The sequence below is a fragment of the Simochromis diagramma genome, unplaced genomic scaffold (genome assembly GCF_900408965.1).
Source record: "Simochromis diagramma unplaced genomic scaffold, fSimDia1.1 OVJJ01000304.1, whole genome shotgun sequence".
Lineage (NCBI taxonomy): Eukaryota > Metazoa > Chordata > Actinopteri > Cichliformes > Cichlidae > Simochromis > Simochromis diagramma.
Genome location: NW_024387030.1, coordinates 11611586 through 11639572, shown reverse-complemented (window position 1 = coordinate 11639572; position 27987 = coordinate 11611586). Strand labels below are relative to the sequence as shown.

At 38.6% G+C, this 27987-nt stretch overlaps 1 protein-coding gene and 1 long non-coding RNA gene across 3 annotated transcripts; one reads left to right on the top strand and one right to left on the bottom strand.

Moving 5' to 3' along the window:
• Positions 1–4: 4 nt before the first annotated feature.
• On the bottom strand, positions 5–27975 carry impg1b (interphotoreceptor matrix proteoglycan 1b). Its single transcript, XM_040042273.1, has 18 exons — positions 26370–27975; positions 21387–21602; positions 18996–19162; positions 18858–18880; positions 18519–18553; positions 18250–18296; positions 18001–18153; positions 16537–16595; positions 15940–16130; positions 15435–15857; positions 12486–13132; positions 11881–11970; positions 6224–6443; positions 4907–5117; positions 3150–3335; positions 2853–3036; positions 2091–2174; positions 5–1631 (listed from the first exon to the last, which is right to left on the bottom strand). The coding sequence occupies exons 1-18, from the start codon at positions 26434–26436 to the stop codon at positions 1548–1550; spliced, it is 3087 nt and encodes a 1028-aa protein (XP_039898207.1). The 5' UTR covers positions 26437–27975; the 3' UTR covers positions 5–1547.
• LOC120740134 lies at positions 5009–12731 on the top strand. 2 transcript variants are annotated; one of them, XR_005697320.1, is made up of 4 exons: positions 5009–5145; positions 6179–6331; positions 11198–11271; positions 12624–12731. It is a non-coding gene; the product is annotated as an uncharacterized LOC120740134 (long non-coding RNA). The 2 variants fall into 2 exon arrangements; XR_005697321.1 differs by lacking the exon at positions 5009–5145 and adding an exon at positions 5672–5858.
• Positions 27976–27987: the final 12 nt, after the last annotated feature.

The window sequence follows — 27987 nt, the reverse complement described above, 5'->3', positions numbered from 1 at the left end:
ATTACGTGATCAACAGGATTAAAACTCAAGGATCTTAGGCTGTTTCAATGTACAGACTTTGCAGAAGCCTTGGCTCACCCCTTATTTCTTTGTATTTTGCTATAAAAATATGAAATAGGTGCACTGATTTATTAAAGCATGTGCAAACATATATAGAAATACAGTTTACAAGGCAAAAGCAACATTTTTACAATTCTAATGAGCTTGAAAGTGAATATTAGGTATGACTACCTTTATTCTTTAACACAGCCAGAAATCTCTTGGGGAGCTTTCTCATAACTTCTTTAAGTAGTCTTTAGGAATGGTTCTCCAGGTTTCTTGAAGGATGTTTAAAGCTCTGCTTTGGATGCTAGCAGGCTTTTGTTCCCCCTAACCATGACAGAGGCTCCAGCGTCTTTTACAGACGGCTGTAGAAACGCACTTTGGCACCTCGCTCCTGACCTCCTCAGTACATTTTGACTACAATTTTAAAAAGTGAAAATTCCAAACTTGGAATCATCGCTCCAAAACACCTCTTACCACTTACTGGCGTTACTTTGGCGTTTTCATAGCTTCAACTAAAGAAACTGGAAAAAATTGTGTTTTTGCAACAGGTTGCTATTAGCAATGTGTCTTTTTTTTTTTTTTTTTTTATTAAATGGTTTAAAAATGTTTTCTGTTATGTGTAGACACAACAGGGGTTCAGCCAACGCACAAAGAGGCTGGAGAACAATTGCTGAAAACTACTAAAAAAAGAGGAATTACAAGACTGCGTAAAGACTTAGTAGTACATGTGAATTGACTGTAAGAGGAGGATACTGTACGGTGCTTTAGGACTCATAAACACAATAATCTTGATTTTATTTCAAAAACCAAGTTCGTTGACGTCAGGCTTTAAACTCATTCTTTATTCGTTCTTTACATATGATCAAATTACACAGACCTAACACACTCTGAGCTGCCAAAACAAAGAAAAATGTTTTTGTTAATTCAAAAACTTTTTATTCTTTTGTTTTAAATAGAATGTGCAAAAACAAATGTCCTGGTATTAATGGACACGTGATTAGTGGTTAAAAATTGTAAATGGTACAGACGCCAGTATTTTTAGGAATAATGCAGTATGACCAAATACTTTATGCATTCAGTCTCTTTTTGGAACACAGTAATGTTAAAGATGGCATTGCCGTAAACAATATCATAAAGTCTAAACAAAAGATACCACCTTTTGTAAGCAAGGTGGTGGTAAACACCTTGTATTTATGTAAATAATAAATACCTCATTGTGAGGAAAGAAAAACCTTTGTCAAGGGTATACAGGAAATGTTCCTACCATTCATTATATAAAATAAATATTAGGTTCCACTTGAACACAACCTAAGTGCACAGCAGTATCCATAGCTCTCTGTCTAACAAGAGTCTTTCATCACTATGAACAATTAAACTTGATCACTGCTTTACGGTATCTGCACCCATATGCAGTTAGACAGCAACATTAGTTCTTTTTTTTCCTCCCTCCTGTTTCGCACCGTGTTAGTTCGTTGACGGATCTTCAAACGAACAAGGAGTCATCAGAGAACTGAAACGTCGAAACATTCGTTATCCGATGCCCTTAAAACATGACACGTTCTGTATTCATTTGACAGTCGCCACGTCTGGAACAGACAAGAGCAAGAATAAAAACGGACTCATTTCAGGTGGAATTATACGTGACAAAATGAAACTGCATCTACAACTTGCTTGCACTGCTTAAATCATAAGGTACATGATAAAAGGCACGCTGCTGAAGTGCTGATGGGCACAATTTTATTTTGAAACTACTCGTTAGAGGTCTAGAATTTATTTTGAAGGCGTTAATGCGATAATTGCACAAATGTCAACAGTGATTTGGTTTGTGAGTAAAAAGAAAAATCATTCAAACAGTTGCTTGCTCGGATGGTTTACCTTTTGCAAACATCATATAGCTGTAAAATATTTACAGTTTAAAGTTATTACATTTTCTTATTTTTTAAATCTTATTGAACACCTAAATTGTAATATCAGTGCATATAACTTTAAACGTATTCTACATCTTATAACAGCTCAATTTTACATTGTGCATTTATATTCCTTACCTCATTGTGTGGTATACAGTGATGAAAATCCACCATTTCTGAGACTAATCTTTCTGATCTTGTTGTGTAGAGTTGTCTGGGGATCTGCGTAGGCAGGCAGTAGAAAAGCTTCATATTTACAGTGCGCTTCAATAATGTATTATTAAAACAAAGGCATTTGAACAGGATAAACATATAAAAGGCAAATGAAAGCAAACACTTAACTATTCAAGGGTCTACTCCAGGAGACTCTACCTACAGCAATCAGCACACAGTTCACTGTTAAAACTACACACAGCGGTTGGGTTTTTGTTATGGATCATGCGGTTAACTCTTTCATTTTGTCGATAAAAGCCTCTGAGTGTCTACTGAATATACCAGAGGATGTTCAGTCCCAGTGAATGATTTAATCTGCAGTATATTTTTCACATTGTAATGTAATTCGTCCACCAATCAATCCATTTTCTTTTGCTCATCCAATTGAGGGTCACTGAGCCTATCCCAGCTGTCTTGGATTGACATGGTGGCTGCACCCTGAGCAGATTGTCAGTCTATGGCAGATATTTTGAAGATACATCAGAGCAATTTTAAATACAAATGAAAAGTCAGCCTAGATTAAATGCATGGAAGGATGGAGATCAACCCAAAGTTTGCTCTAAGTTAAATAATACTAACGTATTTGTTAGAACAGAATTGGTTGGAGTATTTTAGTTATTAGTAGCCGAAGAGCTGAGGTTAGTAGTTTAGTTGGTTTAGTCTTCTGTGCGACGCAGCACAGTGTACCTCGATACTCAGATGTATATTTTCAATGGAGGCAAAATGTTCTTGCTCAGAGTGTTGGGACTGGGAGGAAGCAGAAGTTGACGGGCACGGTAATGTGGACACGTGAGTTAAGACACCATCGTCATTCTCAAATACTGGGTTCTCCCTCAAAGTATTCTCAAAGGCATAAGGGGCAAGAGTCTGCCTACAATGTGAAGGAGATTATGAATGCTTTTGAGACAGTAGGCTATACCACACAAAATGACTAAATAGTCACGTATACAAAAACAAACTACACAAAATAGGGCTCATACTTACACCAAAGTTACAGCCTTTCTGGTTTTTATGCATTTCTTGTTGATGAATATTATAATGCCAAGGACGGCGCAAACAAGGCAGAGACTTCCCACAAGGCAGGTTACAATTAGTGACGGGTCTACCGGCACTGACACCAGCTCATTGCAGCGTTCCCCATGGTAGTGCCAATATTTACCCACGGGGCATCTAAAAGAGATGAGAAAAATGCATGCAGTTATGCACAATATTTTAATAAAATCTTAATATATAATAACTGGGTACAGTTATGGCCAAATATGGCCTTTCTTATTTCATCATCAGTTGAGCAAAAAAAAAATCTGTGACGTTTCACTTGGAAGCTGTTACTGCGAACCCAAAATTGGGATTAAAAGAGCTTTCGATTCAAGTGATACATGCCTTGCATAGGTTGCAAAAAACAAAACAAGTACAAGAAACAAGAGAGTGGGCAGGAATATAAAAATGTCCAAATCAATGCTTTGGTACGTTCTGAGAACAAAAAGAGCACACTGTTGAGCTTGGCCAATTAAAAAGGCCTGGAAGGCCATGCAAGATAACTGTGTTGGATGATCACTTGGTAAAGAAAACCCCTTAACAACCTCACCCCAAGTCAAAAACACTCTCCAGCAGATGGGCATGTCATTAAACATTCTTCCACAAAGGCACGACTTTATGAGAGCTTCGCCACATAGTGAAAACCATTCATCAGCCTCAAGAATAGAAAGGCTATTTTTGCATAGTGAATGGCCTTTCAAAAACATCGAAAAAAAAAACCTAGAAGACAGATGGAATTCAGATCAACGTGTAACAGAATGATGCTAAGAAAAAAGCACGGAAGCAGACCAGAATGGTTAATGAGGTTCAGCACCTGTGGAACATGCATGGCCATGCGTTCCAGTGGGACTTAGTCACTGAGTGTTTAGTGACGAAGCGACAGGAGAACCTAAAAAAGCTGTTTTTTTTTACTGAAATTCAGTACAGAAATTCTGTACTTAAATTACAGTGATAATTCAACAATAATAAATGTTCAAGTGTCTGAAATATTTTTTGACGTCAACTCAAATGAACAGAGTCCAACAAGTAACAAGCAAGACAAAAACAATTTAAAAAAACAAAAAAAGCCAGATTTGCAGACCTAACTGGAAGTTAGAAAGAAGCACCCTTTGAAGGTAATGACATTTTTCATAGTAGAAAATGAAAAATTTGCTTTCTTTTTCCTGAGACGTGTTCAAAAGAGCTCACTATTGCTTTCAGGTTCAAAACATTAAAAATTCTTTCTATTAAAAAGATATGTAGCGTTCTTGATAAATGACTGAATGATCCTTGAAGATAAATTTGTGAACAATTAAAAAGGCCTTTACGAGTTGGATGCCTAACTATAATAATAGTTGTTATTAATAAATACACATTTTCATCCTTACTGCACTGCCTCCGGATGCATCTCTTTAAATTTTGTTAAACACAGTTGTAGAATTCAACATTTTTCAGCAAGCAGCTCTCAGGAGATGGATGTCCTTGAGTACACCACAAAGCAACACGTTTACATCAGCCTTACAATTCAGGATAAAGATAAAAAGAAAAGAAAAACAAATGAAAAATAAAAACAAACATGGTGGATTTCCAACTTCAAGGCTCTGAAAGTGACATCAGGGATCAAATCCAAACACAGCTAAAAAAAAATAAAATAAAAAATAAGGACCTAGTATAAACTTTAAGGTCATTTTGTTTGTGCTTCCTTTCATTTATCAGCTTGTGTGTACCTGCAGGTTGCTCCATGGCCTGGGATTATTTCACACAGGCCTCCGTTCAGGCAGTAGTTTGGCTGCAGGGTGCAAGTGCTCTGACAAGGCAACCCGTCCACTGTGCTGTAGCCCGGATCACACAGACACTCTGCCTCGTTGGTCCAACTGTTTATCACACAGCGTGAAAACTCATTGCAGGCCAGGAACTTGCAGGGGTCTGCCTGGTCAGCTAAAACCAACGGAAACAGGAGAGAGAGGTGAAAGAAATATAGACAGAGGGCTGAGTGTTCACTAGCATTAATGCAGTCGTTCCATGTTTGCAGATTCAGAGGGGAAATAAGAAGGCATGCTGACTGATATGACAAGAGGTGTCTGCTTTCTGTTTCGTGTGCTTTTAATATGGCTCCATGCGATCATGAACTCACAATACACAACACCTTTGTTACAGTCTGTGAACAGACAGCAGATAAACACGAACCTTATGATATTGACAAGCATAATTCACTGCATGTGCAGATTAAGGATTTTTGTTCCCTATGCCTTGCCTGCATATTTTATTCACACAACATGGGAATGAACTGTGATCTCGCTTTTGCTTGGAGACACACAAAATTAAAAGTAGTGTGTAAAATCTTGCCACTAGATATCATTAGATTTCACATTGAAATCAGCTGAATTCTGTTTTCTTACGCCTTCCAATTCAAGTGCATAATACTATCTACGGTGGCCCTCTAGGACAAACAACTCTGGACTGTCAGTTAGCTGTTTACCTCAGTTGTCACATTGTTGGACTCAAACATTTAGTGAATAACCTCTCATATGATATGAGAGGTAATCAAACTGGGGAAGTGTGATTTTTAGGACAGTTGAGCCTAACATTAGCTAGCGTAACGTTAGCTTATAACCAGCTCTTGTTGTTTAGCTAGCTTTATGTCAGATGTCTGGAGACAGGAAGGTTGTATTACAAAAGGTAATAGCAAGAATGTCAGAGATAAATAAACAAGTTTATGCATTTTTCATGTGTTTTAGTTCTGACTTAAGTTCAGGAGGTGAGACTTGAGGATGGGATGGGAAGGGGACGGTGTGGAAATGAGAAAAGAGTTTGAGCAACAGTGGTGGAGCAGTAACACATAATGAGAAAGAGGATGGAAATACACATGTACAGATGTTAAATGGTCATATATAATTTGACCTCTGTCATGGTCAAGGTCATGGGAATACATCAGTTTGTCAGAACACATAATTACACACTAATCAGTGTATACTTATTATTTATTTTCTATTAAATAGAAAGAAGAACCAAATCAGAGCAGTGGACAAGCAAGAACATCTCACCTGGTTCTATTTCCAAGGAGCGACTGTCAATTTCAATATCAAGCCTTTTGGAAGCTGCATTACAGAAGTCTTCAAGCACGCAGTGCACTGCTTCTGTGACATTATAAGGTACGGGCTTGTCCAGTTTCATCCTGCTGTTTACCACAACACTTCCATTCCTGAAGTTAAGAATTTCCAGCTGCTTAAATCCCGTCAAGTTGGACTGCAAATATGGCAAAAGCTGTGGAGAATGAGAGGAAAAGCATATTCATTTCTGAGAAGCTCCTATTTCAGTATTTGATTTAGCAATTCTCTTTCAATGTTTATTTAAAAGGCATTAGTAAAGTTAGTCATCTGTGGGGGAAAAAAAATCCCACAAATGTATTTCTTGATCCAAGAAGAGAAAGGGACTTCTTCACTTTGATTTTTGGGTGTAATTAAATTATGCCAGACACGTGCCACCCTATGTCAAAAAAGAGCTGTTCCCTCCTGAGATTAAGTCCCGGGGGAGGAGAAGTATTTAATTCTGCCACTATGATACAACAGCTTTTTCTTCTTCTTCTTTTTTAATTTGCTATTCAGGTCACTTTTTGCAGTGTTAATGCTATGAATAGTTCATAATTAAATTTTGATGCAAGCATGAAATCCTGGCATCACTGCTCAGGCTGTGTAATTAGATCCAGAATAAAATTAGGGTTATGTTCATAGGCATTAGTATAAGAACACAAATCATGCTAACTCTAGTCGCAAAACAGTCAGAAAACACAGGGACAAAAAATGATACACTTACAACAAAGCTAACTCAAGTCTATCTATAATATATACTGTACTGTTTAGTGAAAGCTTTTATCTAAAGTGCCTTAAAGTAACACAAAGGCAGACAGTAAATGTTTATTGGATCCAGTATCTGTGCATCACTACAGCCTTACTGTGGTAACACTGCCCCACAAACATAAAGCACAGGAGAAGCATAGTCAAGACTGATTTGAGATGTATCATATCCATTTTTTAAATAATCTGTTACATGCTAGCTGGGAAGAGGCCTTGCTGCTATTCCTACTTGTTTTTTACAACTTTTTCCTTTTAGCTTTTTTTTTTTTAATGCCATAGCATCTAATTAGAAACGAATTACAATGACACAAAAAGGAAAGAAAAAACTACATACAGGAGGCCTGTTTAGCATATTTAGCAGTAACTGCAGGGTCATTCCTATGCTGGTTCTCTTCCTAAGATGTTACATTACCTAACTGACCAACCATGTTGTTGAGCTGTCATTAATTAAGGTAATTAAGGAAAAAGAGGCGAGGAACCCAAGCAGCAACTCATTTAGAAATCCTATCAAAAAAATAAAGTCCATGTAGGTCTACAGTTGTCATCAACACTGATTAGATTTTACTTTGTTAATTTGTTGATTTTATTTCTGTTTGGTTTTTTCCTTCATGGTTTCATTACAGTGGTTACTTTAAGGTTAAGGGGGTAAATGTTTGGGGTTTTAATATAATATTTCACAATGGTAACCATGCGACAAAAAGCCAGGCAGAAAAACCCGATGACAAACTTCTACACTGAGTAATATTTTCTCTAATTAAAAAGCTCTAAAATGTCAACAGCTGGATTGATTGTCTCAGAAAAACATTATAGTGATGCAGGAACAACGCTATGTTGTTAGGTTGTTCTCCACATTTACATGATACATAATGGAAACATGACAAAGAAGTATGAGAAATATAAAAAAGGGTCACGATCTCTCGAGTTCTACATAAATGTGATGAGTTTATTTACTTCAATTTTGGTATTATCAACAACTCAAAGTGCTTTACACTTTAATTAGAAGTCTTGAGCTACAGCCACCAGCATATGCTCCACGGGGTCCCGTGCTCCCCGGGCTTATATTGTATGGCATGTAATGGGAAAGGGTCCAGTGTTCCAAGGATCTTGCTATATGTCAGTATTTGGACAACGCATGAGAACCATAAAAGCATAATCTATAGCTGCTTATAGTGTATAGCACATGTAAAATGATAATGCTGACCCAAACACCAGAATATTGAACATACAGACCCTGAGAACAGAGGATTCTGGGAGCACAGATAACTGCTATTCCTTTGCCACCTGACACTAGGGGGATTTATATCAGTTAAACTTGTTAAGTTGATGGTAAAAGTGTTAATTTACAAATAAATGCAATAAGGTAACTCATTGGTCCAAATAGCCAACAAAACTCAACAAGCACAAACACATTGGCTTCACTGCGTCTGTGCTGCCTTCTTCTTTTAAAAGGCAGTACACAACACAGCACCTGTCTGGAACTCTATATTTACACAGCCATGTCTTAGCTTTAAGTTAAAGTTAACTTCCCATGCAGACATGTTTAAAATATCCCCGCATTGTCAGACTTTGCAGTCCAGATAAGTGAGAAGCCAATCTTTTGGGACTTCGAACCAATGATTGCAGAGCTGTTTAGGCAGGAAGGAAGTCAACCAGCTCAAGTAATGGGCCTACATCAATGTCCATCGATCTGAACCACTCTCCTTCAAGCCACTCCATGTTCACTACAGATGAGGCAAACATCAAACCACCACAGTGTGCGGGAGAGAGATTACGATGCTTTAGCAGGCCTGGCTGTTGAGAGGGAGATAAGAGGCCTTAAGGAGCTCTGCTCTGATCTGGTTATTTCACTTATCATTGACAAGCAGTTTACTCTCAGCTAGCTCCCTATAGCTAACAGTCTTAGCTAAGGAAGGTGTAGCTACTGGAGGGTCCACCATCCAGTACAAATGGGCCACAGCTTGCAATATAAATACACATTCACGCTGTTGTTTGGTCATCCATTTGTCTCAATGCAGAAAATCGTTGAGTTATAATCGCCCACTTTAGATGACCAATCCAGCTATATTGACTTTCATGCAAGGTCAAAGCTTGTTTCTTTACAAGAATTCTCACTAGAGTCTGTACTGAGACGCTAAAGATACTTTAAATTGCCATGTTATATATATATATATACACTAAACCTTTGCAGGATGCATGGCACAAACTATGATTTCATCAGTCTGACACAATCACATTTGCTTCTCTGAGGTTACACATGTATCTACTGGTTCTTGCTTTGGAAAACCCAAATGAAATATCCCTGCATCTGTGTCAAAAGTCCCAAGAAGTATTTTGCTTCCATAAGTTTTTAATTTTTTTGATTTGCTGTATCAAACTAAGTCCCTCCAACCTCCATATCCAGTTTTATTGGTTGCTTCACAAACCAGTAGGTACAGGAGTAATGGGGGAGTGTGGTAAAAGGTATGAAGGCTAATTGTTCATGTATATTTGAACAAAACAAAGAAAACACTGCATCCATTTAAATGGGCTGCATCATATGCATTATTTGACATTTCTTCGTTATTGTTTTAGTGATTTATAACCCCGCCTGGATACACTGGGGCCTGTCTTTATTTAAAAAGCCCATTTAAAGGAAGACTGAAAAATCCTAATGGGTGCTGACAAAATAATATATTAAGTATAGTAAATACTTACCAGTGCAATCATCTGAAAACGGCTAAATACATTAATTAACAAGGAGAATTGCAGAAACTGGGGTTTGGGCAACCATTAAAGATTGGAGATGGAGTGTTGTTTGTGTTATTGTTTCAGGATTTTTATGCATATTTTTTTAATATATATATTTATATATTTTTTAAATACACATGTTCCCTATGCCCACTGGCATGACTGCATGCATACAATCCAGTTTGTATTGCTGCTTCTTCTTGATTTGAAGGTCTTTACATAACACAGAACGCAGGGCTCTTCTGAGTGAGCCTAAAAATACCTAGGGGCAAGCATCAAAACTAAACAGAGATGTCAAGTGATGCCTCTTTCTTTGATGCTTGTAGCAAATGCAGGTTTAAAGAGACATCGTCCTCATGTACATACATGCCAGCAGCTAATGTACACTTCTTTTTTGGGGGGAAAATAAAATATATGCAGGTCATACACTCAAATATCCAAATAAAATAACATAACATTGTCTAGCTTGTGATTGGCTTTATTTCATTTTCTCTTGGCCAATAGTAGTACATATATACAGTGTGCCTATTTTGACAGGTACCCATTCAGAATAAATGATGCAAAATGCATGCAGATGTCCATATAAACTTTACTGCCATCACACTAAGCAGATGGAAACCACTAATAGCATAATGTGTGTGGTGCTGGAACTGACTAGAATTAAAGCTTCTTACCTCGGGTCACAACCAATGACTAAGGCAGACCAAGGTCCCATGACTCACACTGCCCTGAGCTAGGTTGCTTTCTAACATATACAAAATTCACAAAGCTATGTGACATCTCTACTATATTTTCTTGGCCCACTTATTTACTATTTACTCCGCCACTCTCTGGGTTAATCTTTAAGGCCCCAAACAAGCAAAAATCACACATACCAATAAATAAATGACAATGCAAAAATAAATGTCAGAGATTGCGGTGAATAGCTAACTGCAGGACACTTTCATTGCATACTGCATTTCCCAGTTTAAAAGATAAAACCTGAAGAAGTATACACTTTACACGTAAATTTAAACTCACAGGCTCACAAATAATAACAAAGCAATGTCAGCTAGTAGCACATTTGCAGTACTTCCCACAAAGCTTGTAAGCACGGATAACTACATAGATGTTTTGCTTTCAGTGTTGTACTTTAAAGAAATAGGTGCACAGATTTATATGACTCTCTCTGATTTAGCTAACTTAGCACAAAAATGTAGGATCCTTAAAGTTTGCAGGCAACCTTTTAAGAGCTGAAATGTGGGGAAACAGCTAGCTAGACTGATTTTATGAGCGGTGATGTGATGCTCTGTTACTTGGTTGGGGTCAGTGACCTCAAGTGGCAAATGGGATATGTTGTGCTAAGCTAACCTGACACAGATTGAGCAATAAAGAAAATCATTACTGTTTTTTATAGAGAAACTTTTGAGAAACCCATGGCCACCCCTCTGTTTGCAGAAACCAGGAGTATGCTGACAATGAGTCAAAGAGAGTCTAGACTTCAGAGTTGTACCAGGAAGCAAGATTAATAGGTAAGATAAGTAAGCTGAGGCCATGCAACAGGAGTTTTTTGTGTCACAATGGTGACTCTCTTTTAGCTTGGCAACATCACCATGGTCAACTATGCTGAACCCATAACCTAGACATGAGAAGGTTATTTCTTTTTAACATGATATGCCCCATGACTGGTATCAATTCTCAACTTAGAGAAAACCTGTTGAGCCGTCTGCATGGCGGCACAAAATTTCTCATGCCTGGTTTTGAATTTTACATATTCTACATTTAAAATTTGGGATTTGATGATTCATTAAGCAAAGCACTAGCAAAACAAATTTGCTTCATAGTACATCTTGCTGTAAAAGCAAAACTGCAGTCAAACATTAAGGCGAAACACACAAAGTCAAACCCCCTAAACAGAATCAGACTTACAGATAAAAACTATGCATTGTAGCAGGCTAGCAGGAGAGTCTATAATTTACTACAAGGTTGAAAGTAAAGCTTAAGTTTAAAGCTGAATAATTGAGAACTGTTAGAAATGTTAAGAGATGTCGTGATTTTTTAGTTACTGCATTTGGAAAAGGTTAGTTAACTTTCTCTGAGGCATTAGAATTATATTGCAGTTCCAATATGGAAAAAAATACCGGTATGGAGGCTAAAGTCGTCTGTCTCCTAGGCCCAGATTTACTGGAAGCTCCAGGGTTTGGCGAATTTCTGGACCCAGAGTGTTGTGTCTGAGTGAAACAGAATCATTTTACCACCTTGGCGATTGTTTAAAGCTTTACCTCACTTTACAAAAATAATGAAAACAACATTTAATAATGAAAAATATAACTTTTTATAATTCATTACAATAACTTTTTGGGATTAAAAGCTGGTGTGAGGATAAGGCTTATTGCACTGTGCTTCCTCACTAATATAGAACAACAAAACAGAGAATAAGAAATTCCCAAACCCCATTCCCAAAAAGTTGGAACAATAACCCTTTTAAGGTGTTTTATATAAAAAGTAAACACATTTTTAAAAAACAAATCCTGATTTAAACATTGGATATTTCTCTTCGTGTAGGGTTTAATCGATTGGCAAATTATTCAGTTGTGCTTTTATTAACACAAAGTGACTTTCAGTTTTTTTGGAAACATGGTTGCACTTTCTGAAACTGAGAGTTTTCATCTCTGGGCTACAAAAGCAAGTATGAGAATGAAACATGGAGAAGCACGATATCAAGCACAAATGCTTGTGTACCTACCAGTTCAAGAAACGTATTCTCCAGTGTCTTATACTCAGGAGAGCTCTTGTTGAACAGGTCATCAGAAAACATCATGTTAGTGACCCTCAAGCTAAAGAAAACCACTAACTCTTTGCTCTTATCCACTGCTGTCATCAGAGGTGTGCTGGCTTGTCTAATGATTGGGGCAGCAGTGGACTCATATGGGCGTTCTTCAGACTCTGAGGCGACTCCACTACCACTTTCCACTTCATGGGGCTTGGACACCAACTCTGTACCATTCTGACTCTGTCCTCCTTTCTTTTGACTGTTTGAACTCTCAGCAATAAGGTCCACTGAGACCGGGGCTACTCCACTGTGCCCTCCACTTGACTCATTGGCATCCTCAGGGGCTTTGCTGCTGTCCACAGGGGATGGCGAAGACTTCACATCTGTTTCTGGTTCAATGCCTTGGACTTTGCCCTCAAGTGGTGATGGTGTGGAAACTGGTGCTGCTGTTTCTGTGATAGACATCTCCAAAATTGGGATAGGGTAAGTAGGCAGTGATAGGTCAGTCAAAACCTCAGCATCAGTCATAACTTCCTTAGGCTGGAGGTTTGGAGTTGTTACAGAAAGGTCCTCATCCTTTTGATCTGGATTCTCATTCCCCCCATCAGCTTGTCTGGGTTCTTGAACGTAAAACACAGCAGGAAAAGGAAGAAGATATTTTGCATTTAAATGTACTTGTACACTTATTGTTATGTATGACCATAACTGGAATACAGGCAGAGCCAGGATGATACAAGGAGTGATCAGCATGAGCAATCATAGAATTTGAGTTACATTAGTAACTATAATTTTCTAGGAGAGCTTTTATGTGGAACCATTCATCTACAGCAGTTATTCCCATGTGGATATCTTATCATCTTAAATATCTTATACAAAAAACACTTTAGCAACAGTGCTTATATTTTTTTTTATTTTGAGTATCTGAAGTTTACCCCAAAAAGCATATTATGTGTAATTTTTTGTGGTGTACTTCCACATAAATTTGTTGCACGGAAGACAAAAATAACTAGCTGTCTAGCTGCACCACTTGCAGGCGACTTATGAATCATAGGATGCTGTTTGAGCCAGATCTTGTTATCTCCCTGCTTTGATCATTTGACTGTATGTCTGAGGCCATGCCAGTCACATTTATTTAATACCCTGATCTGCTGCTGTTGCTGTTAGCCAAGTCACTTCAGTCATTTTAATATTCACTCCATGTTCCATTTCATTAAACCATAGTTACTTATAGCTCTCTCTTTTCTTTTATTGTTGTTTCTTCGTATAATTATTATATTTATTTCATCTTTTAGAACAAGAGTAAAGAAACTGTTATCCTTGCTTAGCCTAACTGTAAGTAGAGAGACTAAAAAGACAAACTATAATGCCAAAATCTCACCAAATTTCTCCACTCGTGTGAAAAAGAAACTTTGCACATCACTCTTACACTCTTACATCTTCCATAGGAATTAGGCTGTAAGTAGCAGCCAGGTGCTGATAATCAAATGCACTTTGTTAGTTGTTCATCAGCAACTTTCACAACCTCTGTAGACCAGATGTTTGCTGGTCTGGTGCATTCAGGTGTGTTTTCAGATAATGCCAAGGAGGAAAGACATTAACAATGATCTTAGAGAAGCAAAAGTTGCTGCCCATTAATATGGGAAGTGTCGTAAGGTAATCTTCAAACAATTTGAAATTCACTATTCTAAAGCGAAAAAGATTATTCCCGAGTAGAAAATATTCAAAAGAGCTGCTGGAAAATTAATCCCAAAGTCAGAGCATGCAATGCTCAGTGAAATTAAAAACAACCCCTAAAAACTGTCTTTCAGACTCCACAGCCCTCAATTAGCATGTTAAATGTTAAAATACATGAAAGCGCAATTAGAAAAAGACTGAACAGATACGGATCCTTAGGAAGGGTTATGAAGCGCTTTGGAAAGATGCATGTGAACAAATCACATTATTGTGAAATAATATCAACTAGGATTTTATTTACCAAAATAATCTGGAATCAAATCTGAGGCCATCTGTCTGACATCCAAAGTTTGGCTGAAACTGTGTCATGCAACAGGAAAATGTTCTGAAGCACTGCAGCAAATCTACAACACAATGTCTTCAATGAAAAGAATACAAATTTTACAGTGGCTCAAGGTCCACAACTTAACCTGACTGTATTGCTGTGGCAGGGTTTTAAACATCAGTGAACTTAAGTGGCATTGTAAGTTTTCCTACTCATTCCTCTAAATAATAATACAGCACATGTGTCGTACATCATTTTATATACACATTTCTCTCAATGCCCGAGGACATGATATATTGAGTCTCTTTGGAAACTCGTCTGGAATTTAAAAATCAAGTTGTTGCTGGTTTAAGTTGGCCTGCACAGCATGAGAATGTAATGACTTGACCACCGGCAGGTTGTTACTTAGTAATGGGTTCTAATATAATGTATCCTCTCAGCATGAAAAATCTCCATCTGCACAACTGAACCACCACATCTAATTGTACTGACATTCCTATTTCCTCTGAAGTATGAATGTTCTGTACAAACAACCGGGAACAACTTTGTCATATATTACTATCTGTATTCTTGTTTCCCTGCCTTTTTCTGTTAATTTTGAAAATTTACTGTAAGCTCCTTTTCCCTACTTTTCTTGCCTGGGTGTCTTTTGTTTTTCGATCCTCACTAATGTTGTTTATGTATCTGAGCTGCCCAGCCCTTAACAGCAGGTCATCCTTCAACAGCTTTACCACCATTAAGAGAAACAAGATATAGAAAACCAATAATGATGGCCACGTTGTTGAGTTGTTCTGAGGTTCTTCCTGTTATCTGTCAATACCTCTTAATGGAATCCCCACTACGCAGACTGGTGGGTTAATCAATAGAGCTTTCACTTCTTGAAACATCCCGCTTTATAAACATTTAACCTGAGGAAGCCTTACCTTTTGTTACCTCCTCCTCTGATTCACCCTCACCTCCTTCTTCATGTTCAGCTGATGGTATTTCCTCCACCTCTGTCTCCGCTTCCTCCACCTGCTCTGCGAGAGTCTCCACTTTTGCTCCTTGTGTAACGGCCTCCTCTGCAGCATCGTTTGTGGACTCCTCTTCTACAGCTGCCGATAAAGGATTCTCCACTGTGAAGGCAGAAGTGACTTCTGGGAGGATGTTGGGGATGAAAGGCACAAACGTGTGTGTTTCTGGTTTGACAGTAGAAGCTTCTAATGCGGTTTCAATCACTCCCAAGGTGGGGAAGAAACTTTGGGTGAGAGCGTTGTCCTCTGTTGGTGCCTCTGTGGTGTCATCCTCGGATATTACAGTCTCAACAGGATTCAAGTTGAGCTCAGCAACTGGATGAACTGTGGTTACTGAGAAGGAAGTGTTAAAATACTTCAATGTTGAACACAAACTTAATATCTAATTCAGGTAAATGTGTGATATTTTGCTTACCAGCCTCAAAGCTTAGTGTCTGTATGTCCAGTGGTAGTGATGTCTCCTGCTTTAACGCTTTTACAATGATGTGCTTTAGTTTAGGAGCATTTACGTCTTCCCCTGTGTTTGTGACATAACCCTCAGGTTCCTCATTCAGCTCTGTTTCTCCATTAAAGACCACAGCATACCGTACAGACACATCCTCCAGTCTGAGCAACAAGATAAATCATGTCAGAAAGCCTCACAACACACAGACTCCAGTGGTAATAGTGGTAATCCGAGAAGCTTCTTCAGTTCTGAAACTGAACTGAAGAAGCTTCTCGGATGAGAGGTGAAACGTCTTCAAGCAACTTAAAGAAGTCCAGACGCTTTTCTTTGCAAGCTCCTTTGACAGTGGTAATAGTTGTTCACTCGGGCATAAGCCAAAAGATAAGATGAAACAGAGAAGGGATAGCTTCTCTCGAGACATAAGCAATGAAATGTTTCAATAAAATCTATTTTAAGGGAAAACTAAAGAAGGATGTGTTTTTACCGTAATCAATGTTTCCATTTCTATGTTCTTTTTTTTTCTTTTCTTTTTTTACGATAAACCTAATTAATCCTCTTTTAACTCACCGAAATCCCAGAACACGTATCTCTTTGAATCCTGGAACTTTTTCAAACACATGAAGCATCTGCAGAAAAAATGAAAAGAGCATTAAAATAATTAAAACAAATGTGAAAGAAATCCTAGAATTTTCTGTTGTTACTGTTAAAAAAAAATTAGAGCAATTTTTAACTTGGAGTTTTTGAATCCAGCTTGGACATTATGGAGTGCATAACTATTGCAATCATGAGGCATATATGGAAGTTTTGTAATGCCCACAGTGAACTAAAGTCAGCATTAATGCAATTTTCTCAATTCACCAGATTTAACATTATTCCAAGATCTTAGGCCCTGAAAGCTACATGAACTAGGTAAACAGCTCCCTGACACTACACTTACTAGAAAATCTGTCCACACTCTTTGCAGCCCCATGCAGAAAAATGCATATTTAGAATGATGCAAAACACATCTGCAGCATTTTTATTTAATGGAATGGGACTTTCATACACTCATACAGCTTCAACCTGTTGGAAAAAGCTGATAAAGAACATGTATGGTACTGACAGGATAGCTTAGGACTCTGTGGAGTCCTGTAAAAAACTAAGTACCTCATGCAAGCTACTGAATCACCTCATGACTCAATAGCTGCAATAACCACCTTTAGCAGTAATGACTTTAAGTAAGTTTGTGGGCATTCGTAGATCCTCAGCTCTCTTAAATTGTATTGAGATCTGAACTTCGATGAGGCCATTACAACACCTTGATTCTTTTCTTTTTCAGTCATTCTGTTGATGTTTTACTGCTGTGCTTAGAATCGCTCTCCTGTTGCATGACCCAGTTTTAGCCTAGCTTTAGCTTTTGGAGAGATAAGCTCACATTTAACATTAGAATATGCTGTGTTTGTTTCTCATCGAACGTGAAGCTGCAGATTGTGATAAATATATCTCCACATATCTCATGGAGATGAAGCTTTTGGTGTTTTTTTGCTTTGTTTTTTGCAATTTCCACGAGCAAAAAAATATTGTACAGCGCTAACACACACCTGAATGTTTCAGATGTGCAATCTGTTAGCTGCTACTTACACTCGTAATTCCTGTAGAAGCCGTAAGAGTGTCTTTAGTTTTTCACAGACCTGCCCAAATAAAACGTTATTTTTTCGCTCTGACTGTTACACCTATTTCTTTAACGAAATTCTGCGTTAGTGGCTGTTTGAACTGTGGTGAGAATCTATCCCGGCCTTCTTAGTCAGAGATAATTAGAACTTACTATTCCAGGCTCACGCTCATTTAGAAGTCTTAAGTCCTGCAGTTACCCTTAAAGCTGTTAAATCAATCAGGGTGTGTGTTAGACCTAACGCTGCAATGTAATACAAGCTGGCAATCACGAATACCTTGTTACATAACACCGCCATTAAGAAGGGCTTTTGTTTTTAATGACAGAATAAGACGATCACAGGAGTAAGATACAGAGGGGGACTTGATGCTTAAACTCACCCTTTGTTTGAGGTCTCGGGCGATGTCATTGTACTGTGCAGTCTCGGGGTTACTGAGCAGTTCGCTGTATGTCGGATCCACGATGGTGATCCTGAACTCAACAATATACTCTTCATAGTTTTCTTTCATCATGCTGGGGTTTATCTCTTTAACCTAGCAAACCAAAATCCACATGGCATTTTTTTACTACTAATTAAAAAACTGAAACTTGACAATGAGTTAATGTTCTAACTGTTATAGTTGACCTACCACATCAGCCTCAGTTGGAAGGAGAATCACAGGCGGAGTCCAGGTGCCTGACGCAATAAAGCAACATATAAGTTAAATCATGATATCTTTATGAATGTTTTATGACGCCCAAAACGACACAACTACTCGCCAACCAGTCGGGAAATGCATATTTTCCCTAGCGACTGTTGGTTGCCAACGGATTGCCAACCAATCTCTCGGCGTGTGGTTGTGGCTTAAGTCAAGTCTGTTTTGCTTCAACCTTAATGGTGTTTATCTGTCAAACTCACATTCACTTCCTGGCTCTGCAGTCCCAGATTCAATTCTGAAAATGGAAGAAAAATACTATTTAAAAAACTTCAGGGATCTTCACCTTCACCATTTTTAAAAAAAAATCTGCAACATTCTTCTGTTTGTAATTGAGCGTAAAAATATTTGCTGTTGCAAAAACAACATATATTAAAAAACTGTCAGTCTTTTGGCAATTACTAGGCACTTTACACAGTTACAGAAAAGAAAAGAAAAGAAAAGAAAAGAAAAGCCTTTCCTTTCTGGAGTGTAGCTGATTCTTAAAAAAATGACTCCACGCACAGAAAACACTTTCACATTTCAGAGGGAAGTTTACCTACCCTTCATTTTCCTCAGCTACTCTCTGGAAATTAAAAACAAACACACACACGAAATGATATCAGCTATTACATTACTATTACACCAAGCAAGCACAGAGTACAAATGTACTGTTATGGAAAGTGGACTTCCACACTCACTCTGGCGACCATGTCCAGGTGCTCCTGAGAGCTGCTGAAATTGTGAGCCAAGTCGTCCATGCAGAGGTTTTCATGCTGGCAGGTGTAAACCCAGGCCCTGTACTCTTCTGAGTTTGGCACTCTGTCCAAGAAGATCCGAAAAGCTTCCCAAATTGCTTCCTGACAAACTGAAGATAAATCACAATTTTTTAAAGTACTACCAAAAAAGACACCATCTGATCTGATTTAAATCAAAAGGACAGAAAAAATAAATAGACAGGAGGTGAATTCCTGCTAGAAAACAATTACATAACTCAGGCTAAAGAGGGTTGTTGATATTAGTCCTGCCATCGGTTAGTATACAGAGCTAGTCATGATTTACAGGTTACAGTTGGCTTATTATGACCTTTGGGGAGGAATTTCAATGGAGCTTTACATATGAGCACACATACAACAGTACCTTATAGATGTATTCAATCACAAAACAGATTTAATGTGAAATAACAGAGACCGCAACAAACAGTATTATAGCTGTTGTTTCATAAATGTCAAAGTGTATATTCAAAAGTCATTCTGTGCCTGTGACATTTCTGCGAAAATTAAAATTATAAACAGAAAGCTGTCCCGAAGCGACATTATTTTTTATCCATTTATTTTGAAACAAGCACCATATTGTTCAATAACTTGATGCCCATGGGAAATTTGTTCTCTTATAAAATCATTTCTGTAATGATTTGAGCATCTCCCATACAACAAATTAATCTGCCTCATTTTAAAATCATACGCCACTGCAGCTGTTTTGGGACACTTAAATAACCAATTGCAACGACAAAGGTGGCAATTTTAGCTTATTAAATCACTGATAACCCATCTTTCTTAGACGAGGGATTTTTGCAGTGTAGCTAGACTCTAAAGATTTTTTTTTAAATATCAAAATCATACCATGGATGAGGGAGTATTCAGTGAGATTCATTAAGATTTAGAGACATAGCGCCATTAAATCTATTGTGGCAATGTGGTCTGCGACCAAAGCAATGACGGAACTTAGAACAAACTCTTTTGCAAATAAAAAAAACAATTTGATGTGATTGAAGTGCAGACTTTCAGCTTTAAAATAAGGGGAGAGGCTCCAAGGTAAATTGGCCTGATACGGCCTGTCTTCTTGTTGTTCTATAACAAATAGACACTGAAAAATCATTAGTTTATTTCAAGTATTGAACTTGTATTTGTTAGATGTTCACTGGAACTCTAAATATGAGGTCCAAAGAGTGTTGATGCAAGTGAAGGGGCCCTCATTACAACGAGAAAACAAAATAAACTCTTCAGAGAGATTGCAAAAACTTTACCAGTGGTTCAATCAACAATCTGTTACATTGTTGTTTTTCTTTTTTTGTCTTCCCCCTGTCTCACCATCTCTTCTCCCATCTATTTTTCTTTCTCTTCCTCTCTTTCTTTCATTCTTTCTCCCTGTCCTATCCCCCAGTCATGTCTGTCCCGTCTGTAACAACCGAAAATCAAATCAAATAAATACATAATTATAATAAAGCTCAATCAAATGGACCAATATGGCAAGGCCATGATGATCCACTTGGTAAAGTCAATCTGCTTGGCATCTTTCTTGGCCTTCAGACAACAATTCTGATGGCTAAAAAAATCTGCTATATTCTTAAAAAGACTGAATTCGCTGGCCTGCTCTGGACACAGAAGATAGCTAAAGTAGATGATCCCCAAAGTCTTCTCTTGGTTAAGAAAAACTATTTCACAACATCTAACTAAGTCAAGAAACTCTCAACAAGACTGTCAAAATCAACAGTCAAGAGACTCCTTCATGAATACAGAGGATTTATAACAACATACAAACCACTGGTTACACTCAAGAACAGGAAAGCCAGATTAGCCTTTCATAGTCCTGGAAAAAAAACTCTTTAGACAGACTAAATATAAATATACTTCATCGACTATCCATCAGAGATGGTGGCACAGGCATCTACAGCTTCCAGTGGAACCAGGTCACTAACATTTATTGATGATGTGAATCCTTGTAGAAGTATCAGGTGAATGTGTGGGGCTATGTTTAAAAATCGAGGTAATTTGCTTTTGTTAAAACTCCTGAATTACATGTCAGTCACATATCGATTGCTCTAAAATCCACTGGTTTAAAATCCTATGGACCTAGCTGACTAAACCTTGTCTTTACAAAATGTTTTGATTGGATAAAACATCCAATTTGGTAGCTGTTCATTCAACTGCTAGGACATCTCTGTTTGCCCCTTATTCTAATAGACTAAATATTTCAGGACAGGCTTGTTATACTAATACACTCTGCTGTGATTAGGCACAAAGTAAATGTTTAAAGACTCCATGTACAGTATAAGCTTACACTAAAGTCTAACACTGCTCATTTCATCTCACCTCTGAGTTTGTAATAGGCCCGGTGGCTGCCGATGACTGCTTTCACACTCTCCTGGGGACACACTTTGACACCCGTAGTGAAGATCGTTGACCTCTTTCCCCGATGTCCACCCTGCTCTGCTCTGACATTGGTTGCATGTGGGATTGGCCTGGAAGCTTCCAGAAAGTGTCGGTACTTTACATCCCTGAGTCCAGAAAAACTGTGGTCGTGAAGGTCTGCAAGAGTCACAAAGAAGAAGTTATTAAGTCAGGCAGAATGTTTTTACTCGCAACATGAATAATCAAACACTTCATGATAAGTGGATGTAATTCTGTTGACTGTAAGGTTGGTGTGAGATTTCTCCCGCAGCAGTACAAGTGTTTGTGTGGATGGCTGGGATAATTAACAACTGATGGGTGACAAAACAAAGGTAAAATTGCACTCCATGTACTAAATGCTCCAAAGTGAGTCACATATAGTGAGTCACATATTGTGCATAAATTGGGCTGAATGGTTTGCATTAAACAGCAACGTGTTTCTTTGTTATTTGCATTTTTAACAGGTTCATTATTTCTTGCTGATGGGAATCCAACTAATCTGGCATAAGCGTATTATTGTTTTTTGAATTAGCCATCAATTTCCTGTTTAATATCACAATGAATTACAGACCTTGCTAAACAGGTTTGTCAGTCTTCACTAGTGTTACAGGATAAAATTTAAATATTTTCTGCTTCTAAAAAGTGAAGTCAAAGCACAAATGCCTTCAAAAGACTTCTGGTTCCATAGAAGTCATGACCTCAGTGCTCAGGTCATATTGAATTGAACATTAGGCTCATCTTGTAAATTATGATCATTTATCAATTATCAGTTTTATTCAATTATCATCATCATGTGATCAAGAGTCAGATAAGTGGATTATTCAGGATATGTTTAGTGACTAACAGCTTGTCCATCACATGTCAGTAGCCAATGAGTATGCAGCTTCACAGTCGCAGCAGCAATGGCAAAAACGCTGAGGCTTCATGATGTGACTTCATGGGATTTTCTTTATACCGTCTATGTTGATAATGCTCCAGCTTTATATCATCTCACCCAAATATCGTCTCATCCAGGTTTAAAAAATTAAAAATAAGACCGAGACAGCCAAAATATATTTCACATGAAGAATTCCACATTTTAAAAGGTGGCTCACAAAAAAATCCATCCAGATTTAAGGAAACGCAATCCTGAAATGCTCTCATGCCCTTTCAAATAACCCTTATTAATCTTGTCATATCAGAAAATGGGCAGCCAGCACTTACTATGACCAGAGAGAATTTAATTTGACAGGTATTTTATCCAGCAAGGTGCCATCTGGTATGTTAACTGCTGCTTGCTTTACCGCTGCTTTTAAAGAGCATTTGTAGTGAAAAGGAAATCACACATAGAGTACATGTATTTTAGGACTGTCTAATCCAAAGACAGCCTCTGTGTGTGATTTCATTATTTTTTAAAGGCGCAGACACTGATTCAAGCTTGTAAGTTTACTTCAATATGAAGACATCCAGAGACTAAATCTTAGAGGTGCTTGTTTGTGACTGGAAAAATGCAGAGACATATGGAGAAAGTCTTTCTAAGTTGAATTGACCTTGTGCAGCTTAACCCACGTTACGTCACTGAGACTGGTGAGTGGCTAAAAGAGTAAGCGATGAGATCGTGCTGGGCCACGTCCAAGTATGAATGAGCAGAAATGCGTGCGTGTGGATTACTGTCGAATAAGGGTGTGCATGTATAGCAAACCTTAAAGAGATTAAATTTAGCTACAGTGGTTAGAAAAGAACAATTCTGCAAATGAAGGCATTGAAGAAATGACACAGATTCCCCTGTTTCCATGAATTATACCGCTGAGATGCTGCACAGAGGATGAGAGCTGCTCTAATTTTCTGATCAGTTTAATTAAATAATCTTTACGAGCTTCAGTGACACTGGTGAATTACAGGAAGGTAATTGTGCGCCATTACAAAAGCTAGTGTGCCAGTCAGTCTCTCCAACACAGTTACCCCATTGAATAAAGCTATTTTAGAAGAAAGCAATCATTGTCGTGCCAGGTGGCAAACCTTTGAGGACTTCTTAAGAGAATAAGCTGGGATTTATGAACCCCAAAACAGAGTCTGGAGGTCATTGAGCCCAAACAGAAAACTGTGCCTTTTCAGGATTAGGATAGAGAATGAAGAATACGGACAAATAGAAATAGGGAGTGTGTAATTACTGTTGCAATTGTATTCGACTCAGAGCTTTTAGCTGAAGCTGGTATATTTCTGGGGAGATACAGAGAGTGGGCTATCTCAGTACTTAAATTTTGCATATCTATGAAAGCACACGGAGCTGTTTTGCATGTTGCACCAGTGCATTGTGAATCACAAACATTGTCATACGTGACAGTTTCAAGAAGTGAGTTTAAACATTTGCAGTGAGTGGACAGTGTACTTGAATTACTGTTATTGTGCAATATTATAAATGATTTTTATTGCAAAGCTGTTACATTGATAGAATATGTGTTGCAATCAAGCAGCTGGCAATGCTTGTGTACACTCTGTCTTTGTCCACCGTGTTAATTTATGTTAACTTCATTTAATTAATACCTTGGACTGTACATAAAAGATGGATGCAGTGTCACTATCTGCATCTTAGTTCTGCCACCTTATAAAAATATGTTTCTACTGTCTCATCAATTCCTCACTTATCATGTCTTCTTTGAAATAACTCAGACAGTGACAGGCCAATGCTTCAGTTGAAGGTGGAAATCCAGGTGATATCACTGTGGCTGTGTCCATCTTTTATAACATAGTCCCAGACTGAGTCCTAGTTTCAGTCTCATAATCTTTTTGGAAGTCATACAGTATGTTGGTGGCGATTGTTTCCATAGGGTCTCCTATTTAGGTTTTGCACACATGTGACCGCTAATCAGGTGGCATTAACTTGACCGCCATTTGGGACACGTGACAATCACTGTAGGATCGAGTGACCTAGGGACCAGTCCACAACCATCAGTCATGAGGGGAAAATGATTAATCACTGACTGGTTGCTGGACGGTCACTGTTCCAGTCACACAGATGTAGAGACCAATCGGTGACTGCCTGGCAACAATCTGTCACTAGGGAAAAATTCCCAAAACCAGCTGATATAAACCTCCTTGTGACTGGTCACTAGCTTATTGCTGCGGTCGCAGTTTGAGTGTAAGCGACAGACATTGCAAACACTGTCTGGGTGGTCTTTGGGCTGCAGTAAGAAGTGCAACACAAACCAGAAAAGGTGATGCTTTGGTTTCTTGTATATTGCCACAAATGACTGTATCTTCGTCTGCAAATTCTTGCTAACAACTAGCCTTCAAAGTAAAAGTTGTGGCTTAGTGCTATAGCCCAGCGGTCCCCAACCTTTTTTGCGCCACGGACCGGTTTATGCCTGACAATATTTTCACGGACCGGCATTTAAGGTGTCGCGGATAAATACAACAAAATAAAACTAGTACCGGTACCGAAAAAAAGAAGATTTATTCATAACACACATGAAAAGACCCAGGAAAACTGAGTTAACGATAAAAACGATAACAAAATAACGCTGAAAACCGATAAAAACCCTGAAAACCATACATTTCACACCTGAGCCTCAACTCTCGCGGCCCGGTACCAAACGACTCACGGACGGGTACCGGTCCGAGGCCCGGGGGTTGGGGACCGCTGCTATAGCCAACATGTTTCAAAGGGTGCCATTTTTACTTTGAAGGCTAGTCGTTACAGAGCATGAAAGAGCAACTACACAAAACCGTACCAGTCTTCTAGCAACTAAAGCAACCACTATGAGTGCTTTGATGCTGCACCTTCTTTGGAACCCATTTCTCCTGGTGAGTGTCAGAAACCTCCAAGAACACATTTCCACAGTAAGAAGTGGTTGCATCACGTGCAATATGCTAAACAGCGCTTGAGCACTGTGCACATGACATCACATGAGAAACCTCATTATGCTTGATGTTATTTCTATGTAAAAACTTGGAAGTTATAAAGAAGCCTTATTTAGACAGATGTTCATTACTTTGCATTTGTCAATATGTTGCATGTGTAACTCCACTACATAAATAAAACCCTTTGAAATGAGCAGTACTCTTTAATCCAAATGTAGCATAAGACCAAGAAAATGCAATGAATGCTTAGCATTGTAACCTGTAGCTTTATGAGGAACGTAGCCTCCAGTTTAGAGACTGTCAGGCAGACTGATTGAACAAAATAGTTTCCAAACATTTCAGCAAGTTAAGCTGCCAAATCATTTTTTTCCTAAGATTCATAGCATAACATTTGAATTGGTTTTGCTTGAAGCCTCATTTGCACATGCACAGACACGAGGGCCTAGGCAAAAGGAGGGCAGTGTTGGCACGGGCCTTAATGCCCAGTGCATCCGCAAAAAGGCCCCACAGCAGAATTACAAGCCAGAAAAGATTAGTGTCCTGCGACACTGGGAACAGAATGGCTTTTGTTTCCTTCAGGATAATGAGCTCACCCGGGCACATCACACTGAACAAGACAACCAGTGCCGATGAAAATGTTATCCCTGTTGAAATTTCGCTATCTTTCTCAGTGAACACCTATTAGATGTCACGACCAGTTTAATTCACACTGAATATTCATGACCTTAAGAGTGGTTCGCTATCTGCTTGACATTTGCTTGACATCTAAAAATCAAAGATCTTTCCGAGGGTGAACTGGCATTTTGTAGCCTGCCGGGAGAGTAATTTAGGTAACAGAGTCTCATGCACATAAAACAGAAATACCCTGTTGTTCCTCTAAACTTCACCACTAAATTTGCTAAAAAAACAAACAAACTTGCAGGTAGATCTTTGCATTAAAGGATAATTTGTCACTGGCCAAACTTAAAGGAATGCGAACAGTCACTTTTATTTTCTACATTTTAGTAAGCTATCAATCAGATGCATCTTAAAGAAAGTTTCTTCATTCTACAAGATGATTCTTACCTTTGATTTGACTTGCTTGGAGGGTAAACAGACACAAAGTTAAGAATAGTCCCCACTTCAAAAGCATGATGGGCTAAAGTGTAAAGTTATCATTTGTAAAGTGACTGTGGCAAAAAGCAATAAAATCCAGAATCTCCTTATCTCGAGTCCTTTAGCAGAATGTATAAAAGTCTCCTCATCGGTGCATAGGGGTTCTTGGCAGGCACCAAAACTCAGCTTCTGCAATCGTTAGTTCCTGGATGCTGTGGGATCCCAGTACACTGCAGAGGTGATTGCATGAATGGGCGAGCAGTGGGAGCAAGGGAGGAAGGAGAGGCAAAGGAAGAGAATCTGGGAATAGATGATATTTTGGCTCAGGAGTTTCCTTCCATGCTGTCAGTGTAACAACAGTTACAAGGTTAAAAAAGCAGGCTCTGCTTTGAGCGTAATCTCTTTACCTTCTTCTTGCTGCTTGTAATCCTCGAGGGGGCCACGTGGCTCCCTGGCCTCATCTTGTTAGTCACCTTCTGGACCCTCGTCTGTCAGCTGAACAAAAGTGGGGATCTGCCAACCAGCTGAGACCAGATAACTACTGCCCGCAATTGCTAGGGCTTGATCACTCACGACCAGCCTCTTTGTGTTTTTGTCTGCCTCTATGTGCAACTGTAAAGCTGCCCAACTCTTCTTCGTCCTATAGATGTCAAGAGAGGTCAGCAGTTTGTTTCTGTCCTACACACCAAGCTACCAGACAAACAATGTGCTTTGTTGTTGTTCTCGCTGCACAGGCATGTTGAGCCTCTAAGACTCTTTCCTCTAGGTCCTGAAGAAGAACATTACTGACCTTCCTTCCCATTACCAGTTCGGTAATTTACTTGAGAGCATTTTCCTATGGTGTGTTTTTGTTCTTTGGTTGCTATCTGTGACTAGTTCTTCTTGCGTCCAATCCCATGATGCTGCGACACTAACAGCTATGAAATAAGCAGCATCCTTGACATGTGATGACTGCACTGAAGTGAGTAGGCTTTCCTGGTTTGGTGTGCCAGGGTGGAAAGGCTCTGTGTTGTTAGTCTCCACCCCCACCCACATATTTTAGTGAATAGGATTAACTGCTGTTGTTGGCTGTTAGAATTTTTTTTCTTTCCTTCTTTCTTTTGCAATAAATAAGCCTGTTCATTATATTCATAATCCATCCAGGCACTTTTTTATACATATTAATCTGAACAATGACTTTTTCTGAACCTTTCAAAACAAAAGTAATCATTTATTTTTGCTTGTTCTAGGCAAAAATAGAACCTAGACCCTTGTGTCTAAAAACAATTTCACATCCATCAGACGTGATAGAGATGTTTCCAAAAACCTGTCGAACAAGAATCCAGTTTGTAGCCCGACTTCTTCCCCATCATTTTTTCCCAGCTACTGTCACTACACATGGCTATCTGTGAAATGATTGCGGTCCAACCAACCACCAACAACAGCTCGGTGAGAGAGCAGTCACGGGCTTTGCAGAGCTGCTAACAGGCAGGGCATCAATGTGCATGCAATAGAAGGTAGAAGATCAAATGTCTTGATCTTCTTTTTCTGTAAGGCTATTTCAAAAAGGTAAATAAAAGAGAAATTGTGTTGTTAAATCTGACTGTTC

Coding starts and splice junctions, on each gene's coding strand:
- impg1b (XM_040042273.1), bottom strand. CDS start 26,436: ATGCTTTTGAAGTGGGGACTATTCTTAACTTTGTGTCTGTTTACCCTC. Junction 21,603..26,369: donor CCAAGCAAGTCAAATCAAAG/GTAAGAATCATC, acceptor TGACTCTTGCAG/ACCTTCACGACCACAGTTTT. Junction 2,175..2,852: donor ATATACATCTGAGTATCGAG/GTACACTGTGCT, acceptor CTGCCTACGCAG/ATCCCCAGACAACTCTACAC.